Here is a 26,053-nt window from a genome sequence, read left to right as displayed (position 1 = left end):
AAAATTGAATCAAAATAAGTCACAACAACTTCATGATATCAATAATACTTTAAGAAGGAATATAATAGATGCCAAGATCACTCTCACAATACGGAAGACAAATATTAGACCTAACTACTTTTTCCCCACCAACATTGTCTAACTTCCCTTCCAAAGATAGGAGCGAAGCAACTAATCAAAGTCTTGAACAACTTTCACTGAAAAGAACAAACAAACTGGCTCAATAGACTTGAAAGCTTAGAAGAGCAGAATGAACAAATTATAACTGACTAGCATAAGATAAAGCCATATGGACCAACTTTTCACATGGGTAGTAACTCTTTTCAACAAAGGCAAATAATAAGTATACATTTTTTTTTTCAAATTAGAGGCAAACCAAGATAACAAACAAGGAAGGATGGGAATCCCTTAAACTCCTGAAAACCCCTCATCCTCACCAAGAGACATTCAACACAAAACATCGAATTCTTATCACCATTTGCAACAAAGACATAATAACACTTGAAACATTCTCAAAACTGTTTTTATGAAATTCAAAGAACAATGTTCTCTAGCACTAAATATTAACAAATCAGCAAAACATAAATGAGTGAGTCAAACCCAATCATGAAATCGAAAGAAATGAGATGGAAAATTCTACAAATGAGACAACACTTCTATGTCAATTACAAAGAGATATTGTGATAGTGGGTCCCTTTTTCGAAGTTCTCTTCTATTAGGAAAGTATCCTTCAATAGACCCATTAACTTATTTGAATTGGAAGTATGCAAAACTAACTTATTTGGAAACACAAAGTAGTTAAATGCATTAGTAAAATCGTTATGTAGAAAGATTAAATGATAAGTATTACGAAACTGACAATTAAAGAATACAGAAAATGTAAAAAGAATAGAGAATCGACCTAGGAAGCACAGATATCTAATCGTATTAGATACAGATACGATATGGATACGTTCAGATACGTGTTTGATACGTGATTTGAAGTATCTATTTTTTAATTTTAAGACACACGTATCTGTTTCCAGATATGTGAAGGGGATACATGTGTCAATTTTATTTTTTTTTTTCAAATTTAAGCCAACTATTTAAAAAGGCCAACCCACAACCCATTTTATTTCAATGCATGTTTAAGAGTGATTTTAAAATAATCAAAAATCACTTTTTCATTTTTAAAATCACTTGAAAACACACTTTTAATTACTCAAAATTAATCTAATTTTCAATTTTATACTTTTAAATGAAAATTTCATATCGTTAAAATTAGTTTTGAAGAATTTAACATGTTTCACGATAATTTTGAAAATGAAAAAAGTGATTTCAATCATTTTAAGATCACTTCCAAACATAAAAGTCCACTTAAATTGAGGAATTCAAAACAAAATAAATTAAAAATGATAAAAACATAAAAAAAAAAAAAATAAAACGTAACTAAATCTTCATTCTTCCCTTCTCTCTCACTATGTAAATCAAAATTCACACCTCTTCATCTTCAACTTCATTCTTCAATCTTCATCTTCTACTTCTTTCCTATCATCTACTCTTGTCGCTCAACAATCACTTGACGTTACTGGATTTTTTTTTCAAGTTTTCACTCTCTTCTTGAATCTATTTTAATCTAACTTAAAATAAGTATTATAGCAATTTATTAGACATTATATATATATATAATATTATATATATATATATATATAAATATTCAACGTATCCATATCTTAATTTTTTAGAAATTAACGTATTGTCGTATCGTATCCGTATCATGTATCTGTATCTGTACTTCTTGTATCTGTATCTGTACATCTTAGGAATCAACACACAGATTTACATAGTTCACTAACAGTGTGTTAGCTACGTGTAGAGGGTAGAGATAGGACGATTTTATTAGTGAGTATGTTACAAATTATATAATAATATAGCATCTCAGCAAGACCCCATAGTTAGTCATTCGAAGCGTCATATAATAGATTCAAGACATTCCAATAATAAGTTAAAAGCTCTAATATGAAATGTTATGTCAAAATGAGCGTAACAGAACTTAACCTCCATAATGTACTACGGACTTTGAGGGAAAAAATTCGTTCTCCCTCCTATGTTCTAGTAGTACCAATACTAAAGGTAAATAAATAATGTGAGAGGTTATTATGATTTGGTGTTGAATTTCTCGTGTATTATAAATGCAATTTAATCGCGTTGGCAAAAATCATTACGTTAGCGTGACCTTGTATTCTCAATGCAATGCTCTTAGAAGATTGCGTGTAGTGAGTTCATCGTGTGATCTTTTGAGTTCGACATGTCACCACCATTTATATAAACTATCTTGCCATATTTTCTTCCCTCTTTGTCTTCCAACTTTTCCTTGAAAAGTATTCATGCAATATATTATTCTCGAGCTTATATTTTTTTAAAAAAAGAAAATTGTCGAATATAGTTTTAATTAGTATAATAATGTTATATCGATTAAAAAAAATACAATGAAAAGATCAATTTAAACCCTTAAAATTTGAGTTGGTTTCCATTTAAATCTTAAACTAATAATTGTATCAATTCAAATTCTAAACTTTTGCAAGTGTATTCACTTACACTTTTCATTACGTTTTGTTTGGATATGAACATTGTGTGAGTATATAATTTTAGGCCTCTTTGGTAACAATTTGATTTTTTTATTTTTTAAAATTAATCATATAGACACCACTTCTATTTATTGATTTCTACGCTTTGTTGTCTACACTTAAGATGTATTTTCCAAATCAAAGACAAGTTTTAAAAACTAGAAAAAAAATATAATTTTCGAAAATTTATGTTTGTTTTTTAAAATTGGCTAAGAACTCATCTGCTAGAAAATGTAAAAACCATGAGTAAAAAATTGTGATAAGGTAAGTACAAATTTTAAAAACCAAAACGAAAAACAAAATTGTTATGAATGAAACCTCTAAACTTTTATAAGCGAAACAATTTGAGCTCTCAATTAATGTTTTTAAAAAAAAAAAATAAATAAAATCCATACATCAAATTCTAAATCGCCCATTTTATTAATTTGACACTTGAAGAACTTTACACATGGTAAGAATTGGATGCACGAACTATTTTTATATACAATTTTCATAAATATTCTAAAATCGATTCACTTATAACAATTTAAAAGTTTAATTAAAATAATGGATTGTTTTTAAAAATAAAAAAATAAACCAAAATATTTACAAAATATAACAAAATTTTAAAACTATCAATGATAAATGTTGATAAACACTGAAAGACTTCTATCAGTGTTTATCAATATCAATAAAGTCTTATCAATGTCTATCAATATCTATTATTGATAGTTTTAAAATTTTACTATATTTTATAAATATTTTCAACCGTTTTACCATTTAAAATAGTTTTTCAAAAATAATTCTACATTAAATTTAGTCGAAAGAGACAACTATCTTTCCCTATTAAAAAAAGTTAGAAGTACTTTTCAAATTTATATTATTGCATAGCGCTGGCCCCTGAGTGTGTGGGATATGTGAAGAGAAATTTTCCTTTAAAAAAAAAAAAAATAGTTAATATGAGAGAGAGATGTTGTGATTATCGGCTTTGTAGGTAGAACAGTCAAATTCAGAAACGAATAAAATATCTTTGAAAATGAAAAGAAGGATAGTGGGCAAGTATTAAGCTTAATTCTTTTTATTATTAGTAGTAATTTTTAAACTCTACTGTCGTCTTTTCATTTTCAAAGAAAAAAACGACATTAAAATTTAAAAATTAGTACTGATAATAAAAAGAATTAAGCTAAATATTTGCCCACTATCCTTGTATAAAAACCCATTGAAATATCCCCTTTTAACTTAGCAACAATACAATATCTCTCTGTTTCAAACTCCATATGGATTCTCAATATTCTCTTCTTCAACCTCTCAATATGCTTTTCTTTTTCACACTTCCTCTTCTGTTTCTTCTTACACTGCTTTTCCCACCTTTCCGGCGAAAACTACCCTTACCACCCGGCCCAAAAGGCCTCCCCTTCATCGGTAACATGCTGATGATGGATCAGCTCACCCATCGTGGACTCGCCCGTCTCGCCGCCCGCTACGGCGGAATCTTCCATATGCGCATGGGCTTCCTTCACATGGTTACCGTCTCCAACCCCGATATCGCACGCCAAGTTCTTCAGGTTCCTCTTATATTCAAAACTACTCTCAAACAAAATCTTGTCCTACACTTTTTTTTGTTCATTCAATTTGAGGTTGACAAACTTCTTTTTTTTAAAAAAAATTGTTATATATTTAATTATTAATTATTAGATTAATCACAATTATCTTTTTTAAAAATGAAAAAAAAAATCGAAGTGAAATGTTTTATTGATATATTTATTTATATTGTCAACTAGGTACATGATGGTATTTGTTCTAACCGTCCTGCCACCATTGCCATAGCTTACTTAACATACAACCGTGCCGACATGGCTTTCGCTCATTACGGCCCATTCTGGCGGCAGATGCGTAAGCTTTGCGTCATGAAATTATTCAGCCGGAAGCGAGCTGAATCGTGGGAGTCTGTTCGAGATGAGGTGGACAACACCATTGGAAAAGTTGCTGTCCGGACAGGAACCGCCGTGAACATCGGGGAGCTAGTGTTTGAGCTGACAAGAGATATTATTTATAGAGCCGCTTTTGGAACTAGCGCGGAGCAAGGTCAAGACGAGTTTATAAGAATCTTGCAAGAATTCTCTCAACTTTTCGGAGCTTTCAATATCACGGATTTTATTCCGATGCTCGGTTGGATTGACCCTCAAGGCTTAAACAACAGGCTTGTGAAGGCTCGTCGATCGCTCGATAAATTTATCGACTCCATAATCGACGATCACACAAATAGAAAAAAAACCACATCTAAATTACCAAATTACGTCAAAGACCATGAGATTGATAGTGATATGGTGGATGAGTTACTGGCTTTTTACAGTGAGGATTCAACAGCATCAAATACATCGGAGGATCTACAAAATAATTTCAAACTCAACCGTGACAACATCAAAGCTATCATCATGGTAATTAAAATTAGTTCAGTATCAAATATATTAACCTTTCATAAATCATAGTGATCATAGTCAACATTTACAAAATTGCCCCACTAGGAAAAAAGTTGGAAAAAATATTTACTTTTTTGGGCAATACATAATATGGCATTTAATCGAGTTTTATTTTGGGCAACTCTTTCATCTGAAGGAATCATATATATATATATATATTTTCTTTTCTACCCTTATATATATTTCTTCCCCCAATTTTACAGTTAATATTTTGACTTTTTCCCAAGAGTTCCTAGGCTTTAATTACTATAAATTTATTTTGTTTACACGTCACGTTTTTTGTTTTGTAGACTTACGTTTTTAGAAATTTCTGGGTTCTCTTGTGTAGCTTTCTTTTCTTGTTGGCCAAAGTTTTTAAGAATCTATTTTTCTTAACAGATTTTTTTTTTTTTTGGAAAAACCCCACAAAATAGGCTGTTGCTTCTTGGTGGTTGTGAAGAATAATATTTTGTTGTTAGCTCTGCTGCAACCATTTATTTTCTTTTTGACAATATTAAATATTCGGTAGAAAATTTTAAATATATATATATGAAAAAAGAAAATTGTGATTTGACAAATCAAGTTACTATTTTTCTTACTATTGTGTGAACCCGTTTTAATTTTGTTGGAAATTAAAATACAAACGGCAGGATGTTATGTTTGGTGGAACGGAGACGGTAGCGTCGGCGATAGAGTGGGCCATGTCGGAGCTAATGAGAAGCCCAGAAGATTTAAAGAAGGCCCAGCAAGAACTCGCCCAAGTCGTTGGTCTCGAACGACGTGTCGAAGAATCCGACTTCGAGAATTTGACCTTTTTCAAATGCTGCCTCAAAGAGACTCTTCGCCTGCACCCGCCGATCCCGCTCCTCCTCCACGAGACAGCGGAGGATGCGGTGGTCGCTGGCTACTTCATTCCGGCGAAATCTCGGGTCATGGTGAACGCGTGGGCCATCGGGAGGGATCCGGCGTCATGGGACGACGCCGAAACATTCCGGCCGGCGAGGTTTCTGGAACAGGGAGTCCCGGATTTTAAAGGGAACAATTTCGAGTTCATTCCGTTCGGGTCGGGTCGTCGATCTTGCCCCGGAATGCAATTGGGTTTGTACGGACTNTGAGTAAATGCCATAATTAAATAACACTTATTTTATTCATTGAACAATGTGTATCTTTACAAAACAACGAGACTCTGGGAGAATTAGGACACCAATCCCAACACGGAGTTACTTTGTCTAAGGAACAATGTCCTATGACACCTGAGAGGTTGAGGATATGAGACAGGTCCCCTATGCATCTGCCGTGGGCAGTTTGATGTATTCGATGTTATGTACTAAACCTAACATCTGTTATGTAGTAGGGATAATCAGTAGATATCAATCTAATCTAGGATATGATCACTAGATAACCGTTAAAAACATCCTCAAGTATCTATGGAGAACGAGAGACTACATGCTTGTATATGGTTTTAAGGATTTGATCCTTATAGAATACACAGACTTTGATTTTCAGACTGATAGGGATTCTTGGAAATCCACATCAGGATCAGTGTTCACTCTTAACAGAGAGGCAGTAGTACGGTGAAGCACTAAGCAGGGGTGTATCGCGGACTCCACCATGGAGGCTAAGTATGTAGCAGCTTGTGAAGTTGCTAAGGAGGTCGTTTGGCTCAGGAAATTCCTGACTGATCTGGAAGTTGTTCTAGACATGTCAAAGCCCATCACACTTTATTGTGATAATAGTGGTGTTGTGGCTAATTTTCGTGAGCCTCAGAGTCATAAGCGCGGTAAGCACATATAGCGGAAGTATCATCTCATCCAAGAGATTGTGCATCGAGGGGATGTGATTTTCAAGAAGATAGCTTCGGAGCACAACGTTGCTGATTCGTTTACGAAGGCCATCACGGCTACAGTGTTTAAGGGTCACCTGTAGAGTATGGGTCTATGGGATAGACCACGACTGGACTAAGGCAGGTGGAAGATCTTGTACTGGGCGTGTTATGCCCTAGTTTATTGTTTTGTGTACTTGTATTTTATTACCTTGTACGCCCCCACTGGCTTTAGAACAAGTGGGAGATTGTTGAGGTTGATGCCCTAAATCTTGTAGGGTTCTATAGTTTGTAAGCCTTGTATGAAAAAACTTATATGTGATTAATAACATTTGATATTTTATTCACTTTGTCTATGAAATATGTGATATTTTAATTGCATTAACCACAAACCAATAAACTAACATCCAAGGTTATCGTTGTAACTTAAACATGTATGTGGAGACATACAAGTGGATCATGTTTAAGTGATAACCTAAATAGTCTATAGTATATGGATAAGGTTGGGTACCGTATCGTGATAACACTACGAGTATGGCTCGTTTTGTAGATGTTACAAATGTTGTAAAGTGCTACAAATGATCTGATCCTGATCATTCATGTATTAGACATGCGAGCGGGGATATTCTATACAAAGAAATTTGTAAAGACCAGACCATGAAATGTTTAGTCTCATTATATAATACCGTTTATAATAGAGACTTTCATTTCACTAGGATGACCATAGGTAACATGATCGTAATCCTGAGTGAGTTGTGAACTCCTGCCTATAAGGGCGGTCCTTTGATTTGTATGGGTGAGAGTGACAAGATCACTGACTCAACAAGCCTACCATTTTGGGGACTCGTCTAATTGGGGAGCTGGGAACTCAGCTATTCAATATAGAATTCACTCCTTTCTCGAATCAAGGGTAAGTAGATAAATTGCTCTTTGAAAGGTTGATGTCGGGTCTTGAACAATGTGGTGCCACACCCTCTCCTGACCTAAGAAGGGTTTAGTCATAGTAGAACTATGATCTCTTGTTCATTAGAAGAATCAGTGGTACTTAAAGAGTTAGATGTAACTATAGGGGCAAAATGATAATTTGGCCCAACTGTACTTATGAGCAATTTGTGAAGGGTCATCGTACGTTGATTGGTTATATCCGATGGACACAGAAATATATCTGTAGTACAAAGAGTGCAACTGTCGGTCTTTAATGGAGTGTTCGACAGTTAACGGATGGTGGATAATGTAATTAAAGAGTTTAATTAATTATTCACGTACCATTGAACTTTCAAGCTACAGGTCCATAAGGTCCCTTTGATAGCTCAAAAGGATTTAGTTGAGAATCAATTTTTGGGTTAATTTGAATTGTTCAAATTAATAAGAGGGAATTTAATTATATATGATATAATTGATATAATGTATTTGATACATTATAGTTTAATTGGAGGGATAACTATTTGAATGTGATTCAAATATATATTCTATGAATGAGATTCATAATTGTTAAATTTTATTAAATATGATTTATATTAAATGTCATAAAATAGAGAAAAATAACTATACTTTATATTGTATATGATGCAATATTAAAACTATAGGTTATAAATATAATATGATAAGTTGGTTATCATATTTATTTATATTTTTTATTATTTTGAATAATAATCCTATTTTCTCTCCAACCATTTTAGTGGGTGGTTAGTTGGTTTTTAATGGTAAAATGGAATAAAAGATTTTATAATTCTTTTCTTCCTAACAGACGTGTAAACAAGACTACACGACATATTGAGACACTAAATGATTGAAGTAGAAATTATACGATAGTGCTTCTTCCTCAATCGTCTTCCTTCTCTAAACTCTCAAACTCCCTCCTAACCAAAATAGTAAGAGCCCATAACTCCTGGGTTCTCACCCCGAGTATACTGAAGAATCCAAGTGGTTGTGTCTACTTTTTGGTTCCTGATTTTCTTGAAGAAGTTCTTCAAGTTCTTATTGTTGTTTGAAGAGTTCGTAACTGTTTGAGGGGTTTACACAAAGAAGTGTTCTTCAAAGGTATAATCTCTTAACTCAATTTCTTATTTAAAAGGCATGCTGTAATTTTACTTAGAATGCATAATCTATTTGTTTACTGTAAATTTATGTTTTCAATTAAAATGGAATTTGGACGATTCGCTTCCACTCATGGATCTCTTGTAAACGAGTTCCTTCAACGTTTTGTAGCCTTCCAATGCATATCAGTTGGATGTTGGAGGAACTGACTAAGTTGATTGACGATATACGTGATATTGGGACGTGTGTGAGTAAGATATTGTAGTGCCTCTATTGTGCTCTGGTAGATAAACGAATCTATGAGGGGTTATCCATCCGATTTGATAACTTTCTGCCTTGAACACACGGTGAGGATGTCGATTTGGCATCAGTCATGTTTAACTTGAATAGAAGATTATCTACATATTTAGATTGGTTGATCAGAAACCCAAAATCAAGGTAGCCAACTTGGATTCCTAGAAAGTAGTGTAACTTCCCCAAATCCTTCAAAGCAAAATGATCGTCTAGAGCAGTGACGAGCTAGTTAATTAATGTCGGATTATTACCTGTGATTATTATGTCGTCCACATAGACAAGTAAAAAGATTATTGACTCTTTGGATCGATAGATGAACAAAGATGTGTCCGAGCGAGAATGAGTGAACCCCCAGTTTGTTAAAGCTAAACGTAAGGTGTTGGTCCTGGCTCGTGGAACTTGTTTCAACCTGTATATTGCCTTTTCTAATTTACAGACATAATCTGGATATCGGTCATCAACATAGCCTGGAGGTTGACACATGTAAACCTCTTTTGTAAGCTTGCCATTCAAAAACACATTATTGAAATCAAGTTGTTTGAGCATCCATCCTTGAGAGACAACCACCATGAGAACTACCTGTATCGTTGATGGCTTTACAACAGGGCTGAACATCTCAAAGAAGTTTATACCAGTGTGTTGATGAAATCTCTTTGCTATTAAATGGGCTTTGTATCGCTGTACCGATCCATCATAATTGCGCTTTAGACGGAAAATCCATTTGTTGCCAACAATATTGTAGGATGGGGAGGGAGGAACCAACCTCCACGTTTGATTTGACATCAAGGAAGAATATTCAAGGTCCATAGCTTTCTTCCATTTCGGTGTCACAAGTGCATCTTGAACTTGTGTTGGTTTTGTTCGAAAACAGTCTATTTTTGCTTAAACCCAGGCTTTGGGTTTTAATATACCAGCATTTCCTCTGGTAATCATGGGGTGAGATAGAGCAATTAGGGAAGGTTGAGGTGAGGAAGGGGTGGTTTTTGCCAGCAAAGCGGAGAGTGAAGTGTTATCCCGAGGGTTTGCGAGTTGAGTTGTGTTGTCAGTTAAGACTGGGTTAGGGTTGTTTGGGCTTTCAAGAGTTGGTTCACATGGAATCAGGTCATTGTGACATGGGGATAGGGTAGGGCTTTGGGCTGGACTATGTGTCGGAGTATGGGCCAGGTGCGGTGCAGGACTGGGACAATGGTGGTAGGATTGGTGGTTAATTGGATTCTGGGCTGTGGCTAGAGTTTGAGCCGAGTATGTTGCTTGTTGTAGGCATAATGCTGGCAATGGGCTTAGGAGAGGGAGACTGTTGACAATCATTTGGAAGTCTAGAGCCAGTTTATCAGTTAATGTGGAGTTTGATAATTTGATGTTTGCATTGAACGATCTAGAGGCAAAGGGAAACTCGTTTTCATTGAACTTCACATGCAGACTAGTATAGATTCGACCAACAGGGCTAAGGCACCAGTATATTTTGTGAAGCGAGCTGGATCCAATGTATACACATTTTTCTAAGTGTAGTTGGAAATTTTGATTGTGGTATGGACATAGATATGAGAAGCAATGACAACCGAATGTTCTGAGGTTCATGAAATCAAGATCAGTGTTGAACATTATTTTAACTGGTGATTTATCTTGTAGAGCTCTTGTGGGTAGTCCATTCATCAAATATTCGACTGTGGAGAACGCATCCCACCAGAATAACAGGGGCATGAAGGCTTTGAGGGTAAGCCCAGTTTCTATTGAATGTCTGTGTTTGTGCTCTACCCTTCCATTTTGTGCAGAAGTATAGGGGCAAGATTTTCTAGATATTATCCTCATTGATTCACATATTCGATGGACTTTGTCGTATTCTCCTCCATTATCCGATTGAAGGGCTTTGATTACTGAATTGAACTGAGTATGGATGAATTTAACAAAGTGACTAAAGGCAGATAATGTATCATTTTTCTGTTTGAGAGGGTAAATCCATAGGTAACGACTGTGATAATCCAAAAATAACACATAGTATCTGTATCCATCTGTGGAGGTTATTAGGGCTGGACCCCATACATCCATATGAATTAACTCAAACTTGTTTAATGGTCGTGATTTAGAATGAGGAAAGGTAAGGCACTTGCTTTGCCTAACTGACATGAATCACAAAACTCATTTGCCTTCATTAGATTTGGAAGGCAAATTACATCCTCTAATAACATATTCTAATGTTTTTTACGACGGGTGACCTAGCCTTTTGTGTCGAGTGGCTCTTGATTCAACTATACTAATCCTGACTCCTGACAGAATAAAAGCAGCCGAGTCGTTATTTTTGCACGGAGCTGGACTTCCATCTTTAGTATCAGTCTTCAGTACTCCTACTCCCAATAGGCAATAAAATCCCTTGTCAAGCTCCCTTTTCAGTAGTGTTCTGCCCATAGCCTTGTCCTTTATGAGACATGATTATCGGTGAAAACAATGAATGTTGCAAAAGCTATGGATTCTTTAAATATCTTGCCAAGATAGAATTTCTTGGATTTTTGGCAAAATATTAGAAATGCAGCTTATCTCACATTAGTTAAATTAAAGAATAAGGATGGACTCCAAGCCTATAAAAGGAGCATAAGCCTCTAGTTTCAAATGGTCTCAATTAGAAATACTTTAGCTTAGTGTGGGGAGAGAATTATTTGTGTGATTGTAACAATTTTTCACAAAGTGAATCTCTTTTTGTGGATCATGGTTTTTCTCTAAGTTAGAAGTTTTTCACGTAAATTCTTTTGTTTCTAGTTTTATTATTTTCTTTTGATTTCTCTATTATTTTTTTCTTATTCCTGTGGTATAATTAGGAGATATTTTCCAACAAGTTATTCTCCTTCTTTATTTATTCCACTTTTAATGACAATTTAAAAAGTAGGATCATTTTGTAGTTTTAATGTTATTTTTTTAAAAAAACATTAGCAATTTGCAATCCATCGTAATTAATTAGAAAATAGTAAAAAGAGTTTCCCATAAATTAATGATAATTAAAAAAAATGTGCGATAAAAAAATTAATAAAAAATATTTGGTCATACTTTCAGTTGGTTGGTCTATTCAAAAAACACATTTCAATGAATTAAAAAAAAAAAAAAAAAAACAGAAACATAACCACTAATTTTTCCTTTTTCCCTTTTCCCTATATATATTTTTTTAATTTTAAGAACATGTGTTTTCTTTTTAAAAGGAATATTTCTTTATTGTCACGCCACATAATTGAGTTTTTTTAGTGTACATATAAACTAATAAACCATTGAATAGCAAAGAGTTTACATTTTATAACAAAAAGTTCCAAAAATACTTTGTATTTTTGAAACATTTTACTATAAAGTATAAATATTTTTAAATATTTTTTATATTTTAAAAAGACCCTTTTTTAAAACTCATTAATTTTAACTAAAATTTAATTCTAGTGCCATTCTTCTCTAAAATCTTACTGACTTTTACATCATATTTATGCTTTTTTCTCATGATTTTAGAAGAAAGAATATATCGTAAGATAAAAATTACAATTTTTTTTTTCAAATTTAGGTTAAATTGCAACACCTACCATAAAAATTGGATACAAATTAATATAAATATATACCACTAATGCAACGAAAGTTGTCTTTATATATAAGCCTCCTAAACATTAAATTCTGAATTGTCACTATCTTGATATATTGACGATCTCAAAAGATATAGTTATTGTAGAAATTCATATTTGAATTTAAAGGCACAAAACATTATCTTTTATTGACAGGTACTCTTTTATCAGTGTCCTTGATAATAATCTTCTTCACATGCATTTGTAGTCATATTGCAATTACCTCATTTTAATTGTCATTCCATCATATAAGAAAATATTTGAGTAAGTAAAACAAAAACCAAATTGTAACACGCCCTTTTTGCTATGGCGAACATGTAAATAAATTGGTAAAATTAAATGAGGTTATCCATGAGAGAGAAATGTTTGCCTCTTAGAATATATATTGAAATTTTTATTTTTTAGAAACAAATATTTGTGAGATGGAGGCCGAACCTTCGACTTTAATGATGATGTATATGTCATATTATTGTTGAGCTAAGTTCACTTTAGCATAACGTAAATTGATATAAATATTAGATAAATTTATGACAAATAAAAATATATAATACAATTTAGATGGGATGAAAGATATGCACTTAGATAATATACGAAGTCTACCATTATTATTTTTTTTTTTTTATAAATAGTTTGTCATTTTTTTATATGCGAAAATTTATCAATATATAATTTAATTTATATTAATTTAGTTGTTAATGTAGATTAGTTACATTTTTCCTCTCTCTATCACATCCATTTGTCATTGCCCAAGTTCTTTGTCCTCTAAAACCATTTTGAGGTAGAAAATTAAGAGTAGAATGACACGATAAATTTGGTATAAACTACTGCTAGAATGTGTTGTTGAAATTTGTACGTTCAAGAAACTCTCAAATACTAAAGTGACTATTTATGCCGCATTATAAGAAAATAAGATAAATAATTATTTATATTAACCTAAAATATTAATTAATCCTAAAGAAATAAATTAAAAGGAAATTAGAAATTTCTGAAATATACATGTATTCATCAGTAAACATAATAAATACAAAATAAGATATTAGAAAAGCTTGTAATATATGGATTGAGACACGTTAATAATTTTTTTTTTGTTCATAAAGACGATGTGTGCGTCCACTATACCGAGTTATTTGGTACTCAATTCCCAAGAAACGACATTCATTTAATACAGAATCTCGTCTTTTAAAAAACAGGTGGATGAAAAATCGTTTAGGAGTGAAAATATCTACAAAGGCTTTCAAATTTCTATTTTGGTTATAGCAAGAATTTGTTACCTATGTCTTTTTTAACATCAATTTCATCCATAGATATCATGTTTATCAATATCTATCACGGATAAATAACGATATTCTGCTATATTTATAAATAAATTGACTCATTTTCTTATATTCATGATAAACTATGATATTTTGCTATATTTATAAACAAATTGACTCATCTTCTTTTATTTAAAAATAACTTTAAAATTATTCGATACATGAATAATTTTGTTTTAAAGAAAGTAATACAATTTTCTCAAAGAAAAAAATTTGTAATACAATGCGCATAGAAATTCTAGAATATGCAACTGATTTGAAACATCTTGTTTTGCTTTTTTTAAGGTTTTTTGTTTTCTTCGTCCAGAAACTTACATTATTTATTCTAAAATATTATATTGAATCGAGTTATTATTTCAATTTTCAACTCATCGTATCGCTATTAATAAAAGGAGGGACAAAATTATAATACTTCTACTGATATATAGTATGTTATCTATTTATAATACCTTTCTACTCATATAGTATGAGACCTATTTATAACAATTTAACAAAAATAGGAAGTTCATCGATATTTTCTTTCATTCTCATTTTTATCCATTTGTATATATTTTTAATACAAAATTATAAAATATAATTAAAATTAATTAAGTCCAATCTTTAAAATGGATTAGAGAGATATAACGGGTTTGTTTCTTTATATTTTATTCAAATTAATATATACTTTATTTTAACAGTACTTTCAAATTTTAATCCAAAAATAATTTAGAACTGTAGATAATTTATTGTGATTCTCAGAATAATTTAAGAAGAGTAAAGTTTTTTTTAAAAAAAATATCATATATAAATTAATATATTCAGTAATAATTAATTCGAAATGAAGTGCCATTTTTTATGTTAAATAAAACATGATAGATGTAAAGATTTTAGACATTTGAAATTTTATAAGAAGATGAAAAAAGATTAACCGCGTCATCATATAAACTGTTTGATTTTTTTTTGGCCAAAGATATTGGATTGCAAGAAAAAAAATTGATAATAAAGCATGGAAATCAAGATACAAACAAAACACAACCAAATTAGAAAGGAAACATATAGTTGACAAAAACCAACTTAAACACAAAAGAATAAAATATACGCAACTAAGAAAAATGTCCCGTGGAGAAGAACTGTCTTAGGTTCCCTCAATAAAAGTCTCAAGCTACATCATATTGGGTTGTATTTCCTAAAACTCCCATCTTGTAATCTTTAATCTTATTCTATTGACAATAAAGTTATTATTGATATTTATTCAATAAAATTGTTATTGAATATGTAAATTGCACTTATTAAAGTTTAAATTCAATAAACTAACAAACCCCTGAGTATAGTATGAATCATCTTTTGCATATAGTTGACAAAAACCCCTGAGTATAGTATAAAAGTGGATCCAGTTTGATTATATGCCAAAATGGTCTATAAGTATTAGGATAGAGTTGGGTACCTTATCCTAAGGACACTATTAATGCCCCCATTTTGTATTTCATACAAACGATGTGATCCCGAAATCGTTCATGAGACATGCAAGTGGGAGCATCCTATGCAAAAGATGTTTGCATCAGATCGGACCACGAAATAGTCACTTTTCTTTATAATGTCATTTATTGATAAAACTGACTATTTTAATTCGATGACCTAAGGTAACTCGATCTCAATCATGATTTAACTATGAACTCTTATTTATTCGAGATTATCTTTTAATCTACATGGGTGAGAATAGCTTAGCATCACTTCTCAATAAGCCTCTCATTTTAGGGGCAAAACTAGGTAAATAGCTGGGAACATAGTCCTACAAGATAGAATTTACTCCTACCTAATTTTAGGGTTAGCAGAAAGATTGTTCCTTAAATACTGACTCCTAGTCTTAAACAAGGGGTCCCACTCTCTTTATGATTGAGAGGGACTCAGTTTATTGGTAGGACTATAAATCAATTGTTCATTAGTGAATCAGTGGAGACTTAAGGAGCAAGATGTATTACAGAGGTAAAACGGTAATTTTGACCCAATTGTGAATATGAACAGCCTGTGAATGATTGACTTACTGATTATGGTTAAATCAAGTGGACGGAAATAATCTGCAGTGAGGAGAGTGCAACTAGTGGGATTTAATGAAGTGTCCCGGTAGTTAAAGAATGTTGGTTAATTCGGTTAAAAGAGTTTAGCCAATTAATTTTGGATCGTTGAAGCTCATGATCTGTAGGACCATTAGGTTTCCCTGCTAGCTCATAAATGGATTTAAATCTTAGAATAGTGTGATGAAAAAATTTGAAACATTCAAATTCAGGTTAAGGGAATTATTATTTATGTAGGATATAATTAAACATTTAATTATTAAATTAAACAAAACTTAAATATGATTTAAACATAGCATGCATGAATAGGGATTCATGTTCGGAATAGATGTTGTATTAATTTAATATTTTGATATTAAATTAAATTAATTAAATTGTTTAACTAATTAAAATTAATTTTATCTAAAATTATTTATTTTAATTAATTTTAATTAAGATTAATTAAGAAAAATTCTTTTAAATTAGAATTTTGAGAAAAACCATTAAAAAGAATTTAAAATGGAAAGTGGGAAATTCCCACTTTTTTCATTTTCATCATAATTAAACACCTATTATTCCATTTGTTTCGGTGTCATGTTTTAATGCATTTGATATGCATGAAAATACTCTATAAATTGGGCGAAGTTGGAAAAGTTCAGATTTTATACAACTTTAGAAATTTTTGGGTTATTTTGTTCATCAATTGGTTGGTACAAAAGTTTTCCAAACTCTCAAAATTTCCTTCAAACTGTTCTCATTTTGGATTCAAACTGTTCTCATTTTGGATTCCACCATCCAATCCAGGGCCTCAGGATAGTAAAGAAGGTCTTTGTGGTAGTCTACAATATCTTGATGAGCATATTACAGCTGGAGATTGCATCAATTGGAGGTTTCTACAAATATTGTTAAACTAAACTCTATTTTCTGGAAAATATGAACATACATGCTATTTATCTAAATGTCATATAGTTAAAGTGCTTAGGATCTAAATTGCTTCTATATGTTGAATGTCAACTCCATCATATACAACAATAACAAAATAATAAAGTCTCCTACCAAATAGTCTGACTAACTACTTAGGGAGGATACAAGGTGAGCTCCATGGACATGCATACTATGCCAGTGACAAATATTATAAATAACAATATAACAAACGGCTCTTCTGACCTTACACCTCAACTGCTTACATGCATTAAAGTGATAAATTCAATTGAGCTTCGTATTCTAATGAGAGATCAAGTAGGATCACCCTCCCACAAAGAATAAAAATAAAGGAGGCTAGCCCAAGATGCACATAAAAAAGTCACAAAAAGGTACTCAAGGAATAAATGATGTCGAGGCTCAACTCTGCCAGTGCACGTAATGAAATCACTAATAATATTGGAATATCACCTATTAATACAATTACGCATCTATAATCGATTTCAAAGAATAAACCATGCAATGAATGAATGTCTAGGATTTTTACCTCCAAACTAAAGGAGGCTAGCCTAAGATACCACAAGATACATAGGATGCAAGGACTCCCAAGCATAGGCAACTGAAAATAGTCTAGAACAACAAAGGAGTCAATTGGTTACACTATCCTATCGTTCCATCACTGCCATAATCAATTGTACCAGTGTATAGAGCTCACAAACTCTCTAAAGGTAGAAGGCCATTCCTAAATCTCATGAGGATGGAGGAAATTACTAATCTTTGCATGAAGGTGACTATTTGCATCCAAAATAATTGCTCTAAACTATTGAAGGATAGGGTTCTCTTATAACTAAGTGTCATACAAAATTGAACAATGTTGTCCATCACCAATAGAAAAATGTACGAAGGATACAAACTATCTCAAACATAAAGGACAGCCCGCCAACACCAAGATGAAGAATTAGAAGTACATACCACCCAGATATTCCAACCCTCGCATACAATGAGCCTCCACTCGTGCGACCTACAAAAGATCCAAAATTGAATCAAAATAAGTCACAACAACTTCATGATATCAATAATACTTTAAGAAGGAATATAATAGATGCCAAGATCACTCTCACAATACGGAAGACAAATATTAGACCTAACTACTTTTTCCCCACCAACATTGTCTAACTTCCCTTCCAAAGATAGGAGCGAAGCAACTAATCAAAGTCTTGAACAACTTTCACTGAAAAGAACAAACAAACTGGCTCAATAGACTTGAAAGCTTAGAAGAGCAGAATGAACAAATTATAACTGACTAGCATAAGATAAAGCCATATGGACCAACTTTTCACATGGGTAGTAACTCTTTTCAACAAAGGCAAATAATAAGTATACATTTTTTTTTTCAAAATTAGAGGCAAACCAAGATAACAAACAAGGAAGGATGGGAATCCCTTAAACTCTGAAAACCCCTCATCCTCACCAAGAGACATGTCAACACAAAACATCGAATTCTTATCACCATTTGCAACAAGACATAATAACACTTGAAACATTCTCAAAACTGTTTGTATGAAATTCAAAGAACAATGTTCTCTAGCACTAAATATTAACAAATCAGCAAAACATAAATGAGTGAGTCAAACCCAATCATGAAATCGAAAGAAATGAGATGGAAAATTCTACAAATGAGACAACACTTCTATGTCAATTACAAAGAGATATTGTGATAGTGGGTCCCTTTGTCGAAGTTCTCTTCTATTAGGAAAGTATCCTTCAATAGACCCATTAACTTATTTGAATTGGAAGTATGCAAAACTAACTTATTTGGAAACACAAAGTAGTTAAATGCATTAGTAAAATCGTTATGTAGAAAGATTAAATGATAAGTATTACGAAACTGACAATTAAAGAATACAGAAAATGTAAAAAGAATAGAGAATCGACCTAGGAAGCACAGATATCTAATCGTATTAGATACAGATACGATATGGATACGTTCAGATACGTGTTTGATACGTGATTTGAAGTATCTATTTTTTTAATTTTAAGACACACGTATCTGTTTCCAGATATGTGAAGGGGATACATGTGTCAATTTTATTTTTTTTTTCAAATTTAAGCCAACTATTTAAAAAGGCCAACCCACAACCCATTTTATTTCAATGCATGTTTAAGAGTGATTTTAAAATAATCAAAAATCACTTTTTCATTTTTAAAATCACTTGAAAACACACTTTTAATTACTCAAAATTAATCTAATTTTCAATTTTATACTTTTAAATGAAATTTTCATATCGTTAAAATTAGTTTTGAAGAATTAAACATGTTTCACGATAATTTTGAAAATGAAAAAAGTGATTTCAATCATTTTAAGATCACTTCCAAACATAAAAGTCCACTTAAATTGAGGAATTCAAAACAAAATAAATTAAAAATGATAAAAACATAAAAAAAAAAAAATAAAACGTAACTAAATCTTCATTCTTCCCTTCTCTCTCACTATGTAAATCAAAATTCACACCTCTTCATCTTCAACTTCATTCTTCAATCTTCATCTTCTACTTCTTTCCTATCATCTACTCTTGTCGCTCAACAATCACTTGACGTTACTGGATTTTTTTTTCAAGTTTTCACTCTCTTCTTGAATCTATTTTAATCTAACTTAAAATAAGTATTATAGCAATTTATTAGACATTATTATATATATATATATATATTATATAGATACAGTTATTATTATTACAACGTACCATATATTTATAATTTTTTTTTAGAAATTGAGTAGTTTGTCGTATCGTATCCGTATAATGTATCTGTATCTTGTATTCTTGTTTGTATCTGTCATCTTAGGAATAATCAAATCAGAATATTTACATAGTTTCACTACAGTGTGGTTAGCATACGTGTAGAAGGGTAGAAGATAGGACGCTTTTATTAGTGAGTATGTTACAAATTAATAATAAATAAAATATAGCATTTCAGACAAGACCCATAGTTAGTTCATATCGATAGCGTCCATATATAGATTCAAGACAATCCATATAAGTTAAAAGCTCTAATATGAAATGTTATGTCAAAAAGTGAGACGATAACAGTAAGCGTTGAGAACCTCACATAATGTACTCGGATCTTTGAGGAAACATTCGTTTCTCCCATCCTATGTTCTCGTGTGAACATACTAAGGTAAATAAATAATGTGAGAGGTAATTATGATTGTGGTGTTTGAATTTCTCGTGAAATTATACAAGTGACAATTAATTCGCGTTGTGCAAAATATTACTGGTTATTGCGTGAACCGTTGTATTCTCATGCAATGCTCTTAAGAAGATTGCCGTGTAGTGAGTTTGCATCGTGTGATCTTTTGAGTTCGACATGTCACGCACCATTTAGTATAACATCTCGCCATATTTTTCTTCCCCTCTTTGTCTTTCCAACTTTTCCTTGAAAAAGTATCATTGCAATATAATTATTCTCGAGCTTATATTTTTTTAAAAAAGAAAATTGTCGAAATTAGTTTTAATTAGTATAATACATAAATGTATATCGATTAAAAAAAAATACATGAAAAGATCAATGTTAAACCTTAAATTTGAGTTGGTTTCATTTAATTTAAACTAAATATTGTTCAATTCAAATTCTACACTTTTGGCAAGTGTATTCACACTTACACCTATTCATTACGTTTTCGTTTTGGATATGATTGGTGTGAGTATATAATTTCTTAAAGGCCTCTGGTAACATTTGATATTTTATATATTTATTACAATTAATACAATATCAGAACACTTTCTATTATTGATTTCTACTAGCCTTTGTGTTCTATACATTAGTAATGTTATCTATCCCAAATCAAAGACAAGTTTTTAAATTAACAAACTAAGCAAAAAAAATATAATTTTCGAAAATATATCTGGAATTTTGATAGTCTCTTCTTAAAATATGTGACTATAGACAAGTATGACATAAGAGGTGGCGCAATTTGCACTTAGAAAATTGATAAAATAGGACCGTCATTGGTTACAAATGAGTAAAAATATGTGAGGTAAGGTGTACAAACACGAAATAAACTTATGTAAACCACAATCAGAATTAAAAATTGTTTTATAATAGTAAAACCTTAAACAATGTCTGATTATAGACGTATCTTAAATGATAGTAGCATCTCTCTTATGTTAATTATAAGTAATAAAGAATTGACATTATAATAATGAAAACGATACACATATCTATAGAATTCTAATCGCAATGTTTACTGCAATTTTTATTAAGGATGATGTAACTTAACTTGATGAAATTTATAGCACATGGTAAGATAATTGGAATGCACAGACTATTTTTATATACCATTTTTCATAAAATTTCTAAAATTTCGATTCATCTTATAAAATTTAAAAGTTTAATTAAAATAATGGATTGTTTTTAAAATAAAAAATAAACCAAAATTTTACACAAATATAACAAAAATTTTAAAACTATTTCGATGATTACTGTTGAATAAACACTGAACAAGACTTTCTATCATGTTTATCAATATCAATCAAAGTCTTATCAATGTTATCAAATCATTATTATTGATAGTTTAAAATTCTTTACTATATTTTATAAATATTTCTCAACCGTTTACCATTTTAAAATAGTTTTTTCAAAAAATAATTCTACATTAAATTTAGTCGAAAGAGACAACTATCTTCCCTATTAAAAAAAGTTGTTAGAAGTACTTTTCAAATTTATATTATTGCATAAGCGTGGCCCCTGAGTGTGTGGTAATGTGAAGAGAAATTTTCCTTTAAAAAAAAAAAAAATAGTTAATATGAGAGAGAGATGTTGTGATTATCGGCTTTGTAGGTAAGAACAGTCAAATTCAGAAACGAATAAAATATCTTTTGAAAATGAAAAGAAGGATAGTGGGCAAGTATTAAGCTTAATTCTTTTTATTATTAGTAGTAATTTTTAAACTCTACTGTCGTCTTTTCATTTTCAAAGAAAAAAACGACATTAAAATTTAAAAATTCAGTACTGATAATAAGAATTAAGCTAAATATTTGCCCACTATCCTTGTATAAAAACCCATTGAAATATCCCCTTTTAACTTAGCAAAATACATATATCTCTGTTTCATAACTCCATATGGATTTCAATATTCCTTCTTTTCAACCTCTCAATATGCTTTTCTTTTTCACACTTCCTCTTCTGTTTCTTCTTACACTGCTTTCCCACCTTTCCGGCGAAAACTACCCTTACCACCCGGCCCAAAAGGCCTCCCCTTCATCGGTAACATGCTGATGATGGATCAGCTCACCCATCGTGGACTCGCCCGTCTCGCCGCCCGCTACGGCGGAATCTTCCATATGCGCATGGGCTTCTTCTCACATGGTTACCGTCTCCAACCCCCGATATCGCACGCCAAGTTCTTCAGGTTCCTCTTATATTCAAAACTACTCTCAAACAAAATCTTGTCCTACACTTTTTTTTGTTCATTCAATTTTGAGGTTGACAAACTTTCTTTTTTTTAAAAAAAATTGTTATATATTTAATTATTAATTATTAGATTAATCACAATTATCTTTTTTAAAAATGAAAAAAAAAATCGAAGTGAAATGTTTTATTGATATATTTATTATATTGTCAACTAGGTACATGATGGTATTTGTTCTAACCGTCCTGCCACCATTGCATAGCTTACTTAACATACAACCGTGCCGACATGGCTTTCGCTCATTACGGCCCATTCTGGCGGCAGATGCGTAGCTTTGCGTCTGAAATATAATTCAGCCGGAAGCGAGCTGAATCGTGGGAGTCTGTTCGAGATGAGGTGGACAACACCATTGGAAAGTTGCTGTCCGGACAGGAACCGCCGTGAACATCGGGGAGCTAGTGTTTTGAGCTGACAAGAGATATTATTTATAGAGCCGCTTTTGGAACTAGCGCGGAGCAAGGTCAAGCGAGTTTATAAGATCTTGCAAAGATTCTCTCAACTTTTCGGAGCTTTCAATATCACGGATTTTATTCCGATGCTCGGTTGGATTGACCCTCAGGCTTAAACAACAGGCTTTGTGAAGGCTCGTCGATCGCTCGATAAATTTATCGACTCCATAATCGACGATCACACAAATAGAAAACCACATCTAAATTACCAAATTACGTCAAAGACCATGAGATTGATAGTGATTATGGTGGATGAGTTACTGGCTTTTTACAGTGAGGATTCAACAGCATCAAATACATCGGAGGATCTACAAAATAATTTCAAACTCAACCGTGACAACATCAAAGCTATCATCATGGTAATTAAAATTAGTTCAGTATCAAATATATTAACCTTTCATAAATCATAGTGATCATAGTCAAAATTTAACAAAATTGCCCCTAAGGAAAAAAGTTGGAAAAAATATTTACTTTTTTGGGCAATACATAATAGGCATTTAATCGAGTTTTATTTTGGGCAACTCTTTCATCTGAAGGAATCATATATATATATATATATATTTTCTTTTCTACCTTATATATATTTCTTCCCAATTTTACAGTTAATATTTTGACTTTTTCCCAAGAGTTCCTAGGCTTTAATTACTATAAATTATTTTGTTTACACGTCACGTTTTTTGTTTTGTAGACTTACGTTTTTAGAAATTTCTGGGTTCTCTTGTGTAGCTTTCTTTTCTTGTTGGCCAAAGTTTTTAGAATCTATTTTCTTAACAGATTTTTTTTTTTTTTGGAAAAACCCACAAAAATGGCTGTTGCTTCTTGGTGGTTGTGAAGAATAATATTTTGTTGTTAGCTCTGCTGCAACCATTTATTTTCTTTTTGACAATATTAAATATTCGGTAGAATTTTTAAATTATATATATATGAAAAAGAAAATTGTGATTTGACAAATCAAGTTACTTTTTCTTACTATTGTGTGAACCCGTTTTAATTTTGTTGGAAATTAAAATACAAACGGCAGGATGTTATGTTTGGTGGAACGGAGACGGTAGCGTCGGCGATAGAGTGGGCCATGTCGGAGCTAATGAGAAGCCCAGAAGATTTAAAGAAGAGGCCCAGCAAGAACTCGCCCAAGTCGTTGGTCTCGAACGACGTGTCGAAGAATCCGACTTCGAGAATTTACCTTTTTCAAATGCTGCCTCAAAGAGACTCTTCGCCTGCACCGGCCGATCCCGCTCCTCCTCCACGAGACAGCGGAGGATGCGGTGGTCGCTGGCTACTTCATTCCGGCGAAATCTCGGGTCATGGTGAACGCGTGGGCCATCGGGAGGGATCCGGCGTCATGGGACGACGCCGAAACATTCCGGCCGGCGAGGTTTCTGGAACAGGGAGTCCCGGATTTTTAAAGGGAACATATTTCGAGTTCATTCCGTTCGGGTCGGGTCGTCGATTTGCCCCGGAATGCAATTGGGTTTGTACGGACTTGAGATGGCGGTGGCCCACTTGTTGCACTGTTTCAATTGGGAACTGCCCGACGGGATGAAGCCAAGCGAAATGGACATGACCGATTCCTTCGGGCTCACCGCTCCGAGAGCGACCCGGCTTGTGGCGGTGCCCACGAAACGGGTTCTGTGTCCACTTCCGTGAAGGACAATTTAGGAATGGAATCTTTTATTTTAATTACCAAAACTATTAATAATAATTATAAGAAAACCAAAAACAAAAACAATAATAAAGGAATGAGCAAAAATCACATTTGAAAATCAAGCTGGGTTTGATGATTGTGTATATGGATGTAAAAATGTCCATTTCAATCTTTTTTTTCTTTTTTTTTTTTCATTTTAATCAACCAGTAATTGTATTTTGCGTTTATGGACTCCTTTTTTATCCTTTGAATAAATTGAAAATGATTAATTGGTTTTTTCCCTTCTTGTTAAAGTATTGTCCCATGCTTTGAAATTTATTTAATTTTAGTTTTGTACTTTCAAAAAAACCTTAAATTCAATTTCTTAAAATTAATTTTCACTGAAATTGATTAAATAATAATAATAATTTTTAGGTAGAAAATAAAATAAAATATATGAATATATGTTCAAATTTTTTAGTAAAAATGTTATAGATACCACAAAACTCTTTAAAATATCAATAATAACTAACATTAAGGACTAAATTTAAGGTTTATTAAAAATTCAAGGACTAAAATTAGTAATTGAAAATATAGGAATTAAAAATGTAAATACTATAGTCACTCGACCAAAAGAATTATTATTTTTTTTTTTTAAGAAAAAAAAGAAAAAAAAATGTTATTTGAGCTATAACACTTTTCCATTTTCTTGCAATATGTGAGGAGGAGATCAAATGTCTACCTTGGAATTTATGAGAAAGTTGACATTGATGTAAAACAAAACAAGAATGAGAAAAAAAAAAAAAAAAAAAAACACAGCTGAAAATGAAGGTATGTTTTCTGATTGTGTATTGAAAAAGTTGACATTGATGTTACACATTAAATCTATTTAATTGGTGAGCACGATAAATCTACTGATTAAATTATTGGTAAATAGCCAAAAGAAACATAGTTGAATTGATATAAGAGTGTGCTAGTAACCACGAAGATTGTGGTTTGAATCATTCTATCTCTAATTATATTAAAAAAAATTATTTGGCAAATAGCAATTAATGTTTACTCCTAAATTTTAGAGTTGTATAAATTAAGACTACAAAATAATAAATAAGGATTGTATCAAAGCTTAAACTTTCTTAATTAAATATAGACTCTCCATTAAAGTTTTGGTTTTGAAATTGTTAATGCATAACTTTTACGCGCATATATATAAAACTTTCTTAAAATTAGTTGTTAATGTAAACTAGAAAGGCAAGAATCAAATAGTTGATAATTAATTTCAGTTTTCAATTTTTTCTAATTGGATAGATTAAGATCTTGTTTGGATTGACTTAAGGAAAAAATATTTTTTAAAAAAGTTTATTCTTATTAAAACATTTTTGACAAAAATTATTGAAAATACTCTTCAAAAGCTATCTTGAGTGGTTATCAAATACTCTATTTTTTTTCAAAATGACTTGTTTTTTAAATT

General features: G+C 31.8%; 1 protein-coding gene across 1 annotated transcript; it reads left to right on the top strand.

Annotated features, from left to right (window-relative positions):
• The first annotated feature begins 3,807 nt into the window (after positions 1-3,807).
• On the top strand, positions 3,808-24,884 carry LOC120074482 (cytochrome P450 84A1-like). The gene is made up of 4 exons (XM_039027617.1): positions 3,808-4,150; positions 4,367-5,023; positions 5,695-6,142; positions 24,433-24,884. Exons 1-4 carry the CDS (start codon positions 3,863-3,865, stop codon positions 24,606-24,608), a joined length of 1,569 nt encoding a protein of 522 aa, XP_038883545.1. The 5' UTR covers positions 3,808-3,862; the 3' UTR covers positions 24,609-24,884.
• The last annotated feature ends 1,169 nt before the right edge of the window (positions 24,885-26,053 follow it).

Source organism: Benincasa hispida, chromosome 3 (assembly GCF_009727055.1).
Source record: "Benincasa hispida cultivar B227 chromosome 3, ASM972705v1, whole genome shotgun sequence".
NCBI classification, from domain to species: domain Eukaryota; kingdom Viridiplantae; phylum Streptophyta; class Magnoliopsida; order Cucurbitales; family Cucurbitaceae; genus Benincasa; species Benincasa hispida.
Note: the sequence above shows the minus strand (reverse complement) of the source record. Positions and strands in the feature narration are given on the sequence as shown.

Excerpts from the sequence above, each read along its gene's own strand:
- LOC120074482 (XM_039027617.1), top strand. The coding sequence starts at position 3,863 with ATGGATTCTCAATATTCTCTTCTTCAACCTCTCAATATGCTTTTCTTT. Across the intron at positions 5,024-5,694 it reads ACATCAAAGCTATCATCATG|GATGTTATGTTTGGTGGAAC; the intron begins GTAATTAAAATT and ends TACAAACGGCAG. Across the intron at positions 6,143-24,432 it reads TTGCCCCGGAATGCAATTGG|GTTTGTACGGACTTGAGATG; the intron begins GTTTGTACGGAC and ends GAATGCAATTGG.